Source organism: Centroberyx affinis, unplaced genomic scaffold (assembly GCF_046629955.1).
Source record: "Centroberyx affinis isolate AG114_WGS23_722 - 3 ecotype Tasmania unplaced genomic scaffold, CSIRO-AGI_Caff_v1 ptg002495l_1, whole genome shotgun sequence".
NCBI lineage: Eukaryota > Metazoa > Chordata > Actinopteri > Beryciformes > Berycidae > Centroberyx > Centroberyx affinis.
The window spans coordinates 1-10244 of record NW_027280721.1 but is presented as its reverse complement, the minus strand read 5'-3'; the positions used below and the strand labels follow the sequence as shown (position 1 = coordinate 10244).

The window sequence follows — 10244 nt, the reverse complement described above, 5'->3', positions numbered from 1 at the left end:
TTACCTTTTTGTTTTCCCTTTGTTTTGATGAAGAACGTGTCATGGGTGAGTCGCTAAAGCTCTGTAAGCAACGGCAAACAATGTTCCCTCAGACTAGAACGCATTTCTAAAACGTTCTCACACCCAAAATGTGTTTCCAACCAAATCCAAGCCAAATTGTGATTTGGGAGAAATTGATCCTATTGTAAAAACTAGCAGATTATGTTGAGTTTCACAAAAATCCCGTCTCATATCAAAAGTTAAATCTAGTTTCTATCATGAATTATCAAAATTATAAATGCTAAATATAATTTTGATTTGTTTTTAATCACAAAGCATAATCATGAACAAGGCCCTAAAAGTAGTAATAGAAGTGTTATTCACCTTTCAGGCAACAGAGGGCAGTAAAGTTGTTTTCTCCACCAAGTCAGTTGATCATCAGTATGAAGTTCTACTCCAAAGCCTAAAAAGGTGCAGGTTGGCCTCTTTCTGTTCACATCTGAGTGTCTGAGGTTTCACACACACACGTTCAACTCTGTACTCTTCTTGTCTTTAGTTCCTGACTGTGGGCTAATGACTGCTACACTTGGTGTTAGTCGTTATTCCCCTGCAATGAGAGTGTTTTACAGAGCGTTGGCAACCCACCTTTATGTCTAATGAGTGTGTCCATGTGTGATGGTAAGACAAGAGTTTCTACCTTCCCTCTGTTTCTTTTTGAAAAGCACTTAGGTTGTGTCTCAGTACCGCTCTCCTGGCTTTTTATTTTATTTTATTTTTATTTTTTTTTTCTGTCTGTGCTAGCCTTGGCGAGCCGAAACGTTTTCCTTCCTGGAGATTTGACCTCAGCATAGCGAGTGCAAGTACAGATCAATTGGCTGAGTGAGATTCACTCTTTATGCTGAAGCAAATCTCTGTCGAAAACCTCCTTGGCAAAACTCAGACATATGAATGGTATGTGCATTTGTTTTTGCTGTGAAGGGCCAATTTGTATACATATGAATATATCAATATACATATTTTTTAAAGCATTTTTGTATGTTTCAAAGCTGCTTTTTAATGTGTGTGTGTGAGCAAGTGTCATGGAAGACTTTGGTGTTGTATGTGTGCATTACTTGCCTATAGTAAGAGAGGCACTATATTGAATACCATGCCATTTCCCCTGTTTTTCTCTCCCATTCTCTCAGTAGGCAGTAACACTTAACATTTTTTTTTTGAGCTTTGTAAATGTCATTTGTCATTTTTTAAATCTTTTTTTTTTTTGTTGTGCAAACAAAACATGAACATGTTTATAATGTATGTTTATGAACAATATTGTAGCCTCATTTAAACAAAAAAGAAAGTGGGGCAAAAAAAAAAGATGTAAAACAAGCAACTGTGTACTCTAATGAGAATGAACCATTCAGCAGTAAGGAAGCTTCTCTGGTGCCTTACAAATAAAAGACCTGATTGAGAGCGTTTGTTTTTCTTTAGCTACTTATTATGCGTGTGAAAATGACTGATAAACTGGAAGACGCTGTTCTCCTGAAATATAGGCTACATTAAAGGTTGAAATAAAAGCTTGCACTTGCAAACTGACTCATTCCAGCACTTTCTAGTCAGCTTTGAGTCATGATATGTAGCCTTTACGCCTCTGACCAGAAGCTGATAAAGATGTTCATTTTGATATTGAACACTGAAAGTACATCCCCTCCCTCCTCCCTGGCTCGATGAAATCATTAATGTGGTATGAGGTTTGTCTCCCAGCAGACAAAGATACATATTAGTCTTTTAAGGAATGCATTTGATTACAGGAACACGCAGGCTCACGGTGTTGTTAAATAAACACAAAGTATTGCAGAATTCCCTTTGGATTAGTCACTTCTGAGATGGAGGATGAGTCAGACGTCATGCCAGATTATAAAAATTTCGATTTTTAACCCTTTACAGCACAGATCAGATCCTGGTACGGATGTCTTGGAAAAATCCCCCGTTCAGTGAGCCACAATGAGATAAGACCTATGAATGATTTTACAAAAATCCAGTGGTGGAATAAGTACCCAAATCCTTCACTCAAGTAAAAGTAGAAATACCATAATGGGAAAATACTTAATTAAAAGTAAAAGTCATCCATTCAAAAGTTTACTTAAGTATTAAGTATCAAAAGTAAAAGTACTCATTCTAGTGTATTTCAGAGTATTGATGCAGTAACCTTTAAGAAGTATTTGAATATTGTAGGTCTGAGTTTATCATATGTTTTAATATGTAAAACCTTATTCTGCAAAGTAACTAGTAACTACAACCGACAAATGTAGTGGGGTAAAAAGTAGAATATTTCCCTCTGAAATGTAGTGGAATAAAAGTATAAAGTCTCACAAAATGGAAATACTCAAGGAACATACCTCAAAACTGTACTTAAGTACAGTACTTCAGTAAATGTACTTAGTTACTTTTGGCAAAAATCATTTTGCCCTGGTCAATCCAGTGTCGTAACTTAAAGCGAATGGCATTTGCCAAGTGTCTCGGAGATGGCGTAACAAACGGCCCCATTCCTCTGGCACTGAGGAATCCCACAACCCCCAGCAGCAGGTCCAGACACGAACCTCGCCTCGACGTGTTGTGCACCGTTTTCAAGAACAGCAGCAGAGAATTATTCAGTGAAAAAACATTTAAATGACAATAATCCAAATGACTGCAGTCTCCTGCTCACATGTACACTGTTCTGTAGAAGTAAGCACTCATAGACAACATGCTGGCTAATATTTATAGAAACTAAACAAAGCAACCAATAAAGGAAAAAAAAAAGAATAAAAGCTTGTACATTATGTGCAATGTGACAAGGAGGTTACACACACATTATGTTCTTACAGGGAGTGAGAGAGGGGGCGGGTCCATGAAGATGTACTTGTATTTGGTTTGTGTCACATTTTATCCATCCATGAAAGTGAAATGGTGATTCCACAGGCACTTGAGGTACAAGACACAGATAAAACATATCCATAACTGATGAAATACAAAACCTTTTCCTTTCGCGGAAGCCTGAGCAAGAATTGCCCTAACCTGGAAACTCCCTTACTAATGCTGAGCCAAGTGAAAAGCAGTCATACAGTCATAAAAAATTATGCCTAATGGTGTAATAAAAATACAAAAAAAGTGGGCCATAGGATGTGGAGTATTCAAAGTTGTTGTCAGAGAATAACCACTACAAAAAAACAAAACACTACAAAAACAGCTACATTACAGTAGCATTTCACATGGCTCAACATTTACACACCTGTGGACTTTTAGGGAGTTGCAATGTTAACCAAAACTGCAGAGAAAAACATTTGATTGGATATTCAGCACAGGAAACATGGCTCCATAACGTCTAAGTAAGTTTGTTGCCAAGTTCATCTTTAGCCGTCTTATCTCCCATCCTTCTCAGATTCAGCTGCTATGCATAAAGGGCAACATTAGTTAGTTTCCACGAAGAAGAGAGACAGCCGGTACAATGTTACCAGCTCAATAGATTACAATGCAGCGTCACAGCAAAGTAGTGGTGATACATTCTTAAAAACTATACAGTTTATTAGATACAGTAGTAATAAACATGGCTGTTAGCACTATACATAATGGTAGTTGTATGTATGTAACACTTGAAGCAGTCCGTCATTACACTTGCATGTCTCGTAAAGGCAGGAAAATAGAGACATGGCATAGAAACATGACTTAAGTGTCAGGGACAGACAGATAGAATCTCTTTCCAGTGTAGACAAGAGTTTTTCTAAAATAACAACACAGTCTTATCTGACTGCCACCAAAAGCCCGGACCACAAAACAGGCAACAAAATGGAAAACTTTCAGCTCCCATGCTTAATGCTTTAGTTGCTCTATTCAAGGACAGAAAGGAATATTTGGTTGAAATCTACAGATCTCTTTGGCAGTCTTCCCTCATTTCTTGGTTAACTCACAGTCTTGAAATTGAATATAATCGTCTCTAAAACTGGTTTCTCTTCAAACAAACAAACAGAGCATAGCATTAAGAGACATAAAAACGTGATAAAAAAAAATTGCACACTGTCAAATAGTACTACACTTTACATACCACACACACACACACACACACATATACATACAAACAAACACACTGCAAATCCATCTGACATGTTTCTACAACACACACATCCAAACTAAAAAGACACACACACATACACAGACACACACACACACATACACACACACACAGAGTAGAACTTCTGTTGCGACAGGTCTTGGGAATCTCTGGTGAGTTTTCCACAGCTGTAAAGTTGTGAAGTCGTCTCCAGAGGAAGCAGGTCTAGTCCGCATTGTGACTCCAGGATAGTGGTTATTGTGTGATATAGATGTGTTTTCTCTACAAGCTCTAGATCCTTTGGTGACGGCGCTGCGGTTAGAAAAATGTCGGCTCGGGTTAGTTAGAGTAGCTGTAGCAGTGTACGAAGTTGTTGTTGTTGTTGTTGTTGTTGTTGTTGTTGTTGTTGTTGTAGTGTGTTCATACGGGTCCGGAGTAGTTGTAGTGGTTTCCGTGCTGCGAGTCGGGAGGCTGTGGGCTGGGTTTGCGTTCCAGGTGTTCGTTCTCGGCCGTGTCCGGTCGCGTGCAGCGAGGCGGACGCTGCTTGAAGAAGTCCGAGACGTAACGGACCTGAACATAGAGGAGAGAGATTTAAAATAAAAAACAATACCCTGGCAGTTATTACGCTAGTTGATTAAAGCGATATTCAATGGCATTTTCATAGAAATAGATGTTCGTTTTGCTTTGCTTTTGCGCTCTCTGTCCCCGACTGGTATAACATGATAGTGATTCAACCTGTGGCCAGTTCATGAAAGCTTTTACATCTGCTGCTCTAAACACCCGGAGTCTGGTAGGTCTTGAATCCAGGGAAAAATTCCTCTGACGCACAGGAATTGATGCGTTTTATGTTTCTGGCAGCAGCAACAGAGGTTTGTTTGGAATCAATAGAAGAAGAAGAACTGGGTAGCTAGCATGAGCAGTGATAGCCGCCATGGCTGAACAGACAAAGAGAAGAGCGCCACCGACAGAAACTCAAACCTCATCGAAAGAAAATCCGAAAAAGATATTGATTGACTGATTGACAGGTGATCTATGGGAAGTGCAGTGCAGAAACACAGTAATGACCATCACCAAAATGAGGACTTTGCAGTTATCACAAACTAAAAATCACACACACACACACACACACACACAGGTATACTCACGGTGAGCACAGCGATGAGCGCTCCTTGCAGCAGTCCCACCAGCACGTCGCTCCAGTGGTGTTTGTAATCCGACACGCGTGTGTATCCCACGTACAGAGAGAACGCCACCAAGAAGAACTGGATGGTGGGTCTGACCAGCCGCGTCCACTTCCCCTGCATCCGGGCCTGCACATACAGCTGCACACACACACACACACACACACACACTTATTTTGAATCCACATGTAGCTGCATGCAATCAAGCATCTGGGAGTGGAGTGAGCCAAATAAAGACTCCCAGTCCTTTAATTATTAAGAGTGAGGAATGGTGTTTTTGCATTTAGGAGTTCCAGTAATTTTTTGCTTGTGTATCCCAGGACACACACACACACACACACGTAACTCCCTTTTTGTGACACTTTTGGGACTGAATTAGTGATCTTCCGGCCATTGTACAGTGTGTAGCATTACAACAATGATGTTATGGAACGTCAGCCACGCGCCCGTGTCGACCGCCTCGTTCTGTTGTGATTCATTTGTGTGTTTTTTCGGTAAACAGACATTCCACAGTTAAAGAAAAGTCACAAGCACCAAGTGACAATGGGACACTCACCGACAGAAAGAGCATGCAGTACATCCCAAAGGAGGAGTGGCCAGAGTAGAACGATAACCTGGGAGGCAAAACAAACACAGCAGACCACAAACACATTATTCACTTCTTTGTGGTGAAATGAAAACAATTAAGAGACGAGGATTAGGGTTAGACCGATATATCAGTTTGCAGATATTGGCTTTTTCTTAAAAATCGGCCAATCAGTGTCGTCCACCTCCAATATGATGGATATGATGCAGTTTGTTGGATTACATATTTACTGTAGAATTGATCAATAATATATTGGGTGTCTATGGGAAGCCGTTAACCTGAAGTGATTCAATTATGTAACACTTTGATCAGATTCCACGTATTTGTTATTCCGACTATTATTATCCTGGGTTTCAATGAGTTTCAGAGGCTTTTCCATCTGTCCAAGAATAAAATAAGACCCGAAAAAACAAAAAAACGAATAAAAGTGGAACCGAATACTTCCATTTTTACAATTTTTTAGCATGAAAACGGTAAAGTTTAAATATCTTGATTATAAGCTCAAATATCAGCTATCAGCATGTTCAATCCAAAAATATTGGCCTTGGTATCAGTTTTGGAGAGAGATAAACGTGTGTTTCCCCACCTGGACTCAGTCACGTTGCGCAGGTTGCCGGTGCAGTTGACCTGCAGCATGTATCCGTTACAGACGACCGGGGAACACACGGACAGGAAGTTTGGGCGGGGCCGGCCGATGGTGAACTTGGCCAGGTCGGTCAGCGATTGGCTGACAGCAGCTCCGAACAGGAAGGTGCCCACCACCTTATACAGTGCTGAGAGGTACTGGTTGAACTGGGAGTTGGAGTGCAGACGCTTGGTGTAGACCAGGTAGGCCTCTCCTGATGTGATCTGTGGCAGGAATCAAAGGGATACGGAGAGAAAATGAGGGGTTTCAATCCAAAATGCTAATATTCAGGATTTCTTCATTTTACTGATCACTGCTCAATATTTCAAGAATAGTAACACATCAAAAAGTAAAGGATTAAGTCACAGAAATAGTCTAAATAATCCTCAAAACAATCCGTTGTCAGTTTTACTTTTGTGCCAGCAGTCATTTTTTACAAGTGGGAAACACATTTTAAAATGGCGGCTCTCTTGTCCTCTTTGAAATCAGATAGTGATAGTGCTCAGATAGTGTTCATATTTTGCTTATCTATTAAAATCTTATCTTTTCAAAAGGTTCAGCACAGCAGTTCCTTCTCTCAAAATGTGCAATTGCCGCAGAATCAATTGTTATATAATGTTTTCCCATTGTGTAACTGCATCTGTTTTTGTAATGTTTGTCTGTTTTTGTAATGCAAGTGATCAGCAGGCTCAGGCTGACAAGATGCCGGGACTCACAATGACGATGGAGCAGCTGATGGTGACAGCAGCCATGGCTCCGTGGGAGATGGTGTCTCTCCTGTATGGATAGCTGATGCTCTTGTCATCGCAGTAGATTCCTCTCTGGTACGGGCTGAACATCAGCGTCAGGATGGCTGAAGGCAGAGCGGCTGCAGGAAGACACAAGAGATGACAGTCTGTCCTCAGTATTCTGTATTCAGCAGAGCAAGAACATCGCTGCTGCTCGAGAAAATGTGACATTAAAACAACAGAATAGTCTAGACAAAGTTCCCCACTTCCCAAGCACGTTAAGCACTAATGTGTAAAATGAATGTATCAATTATGAGAAAATATTGCAAAAAGAAAAACATTTTAGGCACTACAATCTGTACTAAAAAAACAACGCTGATGCAGAACACAAACTGAAATTACCCCCAACAGGAGCACTGCATGAAATTACAGAGGAAATAGTGGATGAGAACTGTGTCCAAGTAATATCATGTTTGCTGGGGATGGGACGATATGTTTATCTCACGACATGATGATACGCAATATGAGGTTCAGTATTCGATACAACCACGATACGATGTAATAAATAAAAGTTCAGTGACAACAAAGTCTGACTGCGCAGACTTCTTGTGTTTATTTCTGAGCCACAAATCTTCCTAGCAATGGTACTGACTTGCTAGAATGGAAACAATTTAAAAATGTCATTCCAAAGTGCAAATAATATAATTTGGATGGAGGGCTTGTGAAATCGTGATGGACAAGCCGTCTCGTTTGTGATTACTACAGCAGAATAAAATGGCTAATAGCTAAAATCGCGATTGATTTTTCCGGCCCACAATACATATTGTCACATTTTTGTATTGTGATATATTGAGTTTCAATATATTGTCCCATCTCTAATGTTTGTACAGAGCCTTTTCCAGCTAAAAACCGGTGGAAGTTAACGATAATTCAATATTATCGTTTATTGTAATCATATCGTGATGATATGAAGATATTTTAATATCGTGACACACATTTCTGCTGTCTAAATTGATGATGACAAGCAAATTTTACTTAAAAACTCTGATAAAATGAGGTATGGTAGGTGTGGTGTAAAAGAAACCTGAAATTTTCAAATAATATTCCTAACATCACCATTCGGTTCAATGAGATGAACATTAATTTGATTATTTAACGTGATTTTGCATACATAAACCATATCGTGATATATATTGATAGAGAAAAATCCTTATGTTTATCATGATATTGATTTCAACCATATCCCTACAGTAAAGTCAAGTAGCAGTGGTTGTAGCAGTAGTGACTGTGGCATTTGTAAACCATGAAGTATTTTAAGAGGCATTTTAAGAGAGTTTGGGGCAGATCCGTCAGCACTGCGTTGACAAGTCACACATGAACCACAACATAATGAAGTGCGGCTCAGGAAACGGCTAAAAACACACTGTTGGACTAATGTTTGGCTGTGGGCAGAAGCCTCAAGTCTACCACACAACACATGTAAACGTATTCGTCATCAGTACAGCACAGTGACAAAGGCTTCTCTCTCTCTCCCAGCAGAGGAACCTGCTGTCACCATGGATACACTCTGGACAGAACAGCCTTGACCTTTGACCTCGGGGCACTGTCTACACAGTCAAGGGCCTGGGAGCTGGAGACCGGACACACACAAACACACACACACACACACGCATACCTACAAAGACGTGTGCAACAAAGCATGCAAACGTGCCAATGTGCACACACCCACTACACATACAAAAAGGGGCTGATAACCTACTACTGCAAACACACACACACACACACAGGATTCTGAATCGTGTATTTATGGTGTTATCATGAGAAATTCCCCAAAACTGATCTCTCACGGAAAAGTGTAAGGAATGGAGGTCTTGTTCTCTCCACCTCCGCCGACCCTATCGCCCCCCTTTCTTTCACATGCTTGTGCGTACAGAGAGAGAGAGAGACCGACAGACAGAGAGAGAGAGAGAGAGAGAGAGAGAGAGAGAGAGAGAGAGAGAGAGAGAGAGAGAGAGAGAGAGAGAGAGAGAGAGAGACCGACAGACAGAGAGAGACAGACAGAAAGAGAGAGAGAGAGAGAGAGAGAGAGAGAGAGAGAGAGAGAGAGAGAGAGAGAGAGAGACGGAGAAAAGATAATTTGGTTCTACAGTGACTCAGGAGAGCGCAGACAAAAGGCTCAGAGCCAGACTGGCACAGCGGCTCCAGAAGAACATAAAGCTGTCTCTTAAATCTGAGCAGGACAATAGGTCGATCCACGAGGCCGATGTCAGGAACTTTCTACACTAGAACCATTAAATAGTCTTCCTGTTTTCAAGAACTCCGCGCTTTGACTCGTCCAGTTAATAAGAGCGGGGGACGGAGTTTGTTTTTGCAAGCGGGAGCTGTATATTTATTCGGTAATGCCATAGAGTGGCTCTCCACTAACAGATTGCTTCCTTCCTCCAGACTGTGTGTGACAGTCGCTCTGACAGGCGGGATTTAGTGAAACCACACACAGGCGCACACACACACACACACACACACACACACACACTAATGCAGAAAGGTAAACATGTTCCAGACAGGTAATTTTGGGAAGGTAATTCTGACATGATGTCACTGATGAAGACTGCATATATATATATATATATATATATATATATATATATATATATATATATATATATGTGTGTGTGTGTGTGTGTGTGTGTGTGTGTGTGTGTGTGTGTGTGTGTGTGTGTGTGTGCGCGCGCGTGTGTGTCTACTGGTCAGGAGTGTGAATTAAGTCTGAGGTCATACACACTGCAGCAGCCTGTCAGGTGTGAACATTTATAGTGAACGTTCCCTTTCCTCTCCTTGCTTGCGTTTCTCCTCTCAGTCGACTTTACAGAGCAGAAAAGACAGAAATCTCACTAGTATGTAAACTTGGTTTAGAGTTTCAGCCACAAGCAAAACCCCTAACCACACAGAGGCCTAGTCTACAGACTTACAGTGTATGGTAAGTGTGCTTGTTGTTACCTTGCATCTCCAAAATGTCAGCTTTTCAGGAACTAAGAAAAACAGCGTGGTTTTTAGCTTGAAGACAATTCATTTTTGACAT

The 10244-nt window shown here is 40.7% G+C and overlaps 1 protein-coding gene across 2 annotated transcripts; it reads right to left on the bottom strand.

Annotated features, from left to right (window-relative positions):
* Positions 1-2705: 2705 nt before the first annotated feature.
* Positions 2706-8844, bottom strand: LOC139656534 (phospholipid phosphatase 2-like). 2 transcript variants are annotated; one of them, XM_071534146.1, is made up of 6 exons: positions 8811-8844; positions 7154-7305; positions 6399-6661; positions 5783-5840; positions 5191-5367; positions 2706-4615 (listed from the first exon to the last, which is right to left on the bottom strand). In XM_071534146.1, the coding sequence occupies exons 1-6, from the start codon at positions 8836-8838 to the stop codon at positions 4466-4468; spliced, it is 828 nt and encodes a 275-aa protein (XP_071390247.1). In that variant the 5' UTR covers positions 8839-8844; the 3' UTR covers positions 2706-4465. The 2 variants fall into 2 exon arrangements, with proteins under 2 accessions (XP_071390247.1, XP_071390248.1); XM_071534147.1 differs by lacking the exon at positions 8811-8844 and having other exon boundaries at positions 7154-7318.
* Positions 8845-10244: the final 1400 nt, after the last annotated feature.

Coding starts and splice junctions, on each gene's coding strand:
- LOC139656534 (XM_071534146.1), bottom strand. CDS start 8,838: ATGCGTGTGTGTGTGTGTGTGTTTGTGT. Junction 5,841..6,398: donor CGCAACGTGACTGAGTCCAG/GTGGGGAAACAC, acceptor TTTGCCTCCCAG/GTTATCGTTCTACTCTGGCC. Junction 4,616..5,190: donor CGCTCATCGCTGTGCTCACC/GTGAGTATACCT, acceptor CTCTATGTTCAG/GTCCGTTACGTCTCGGACTT.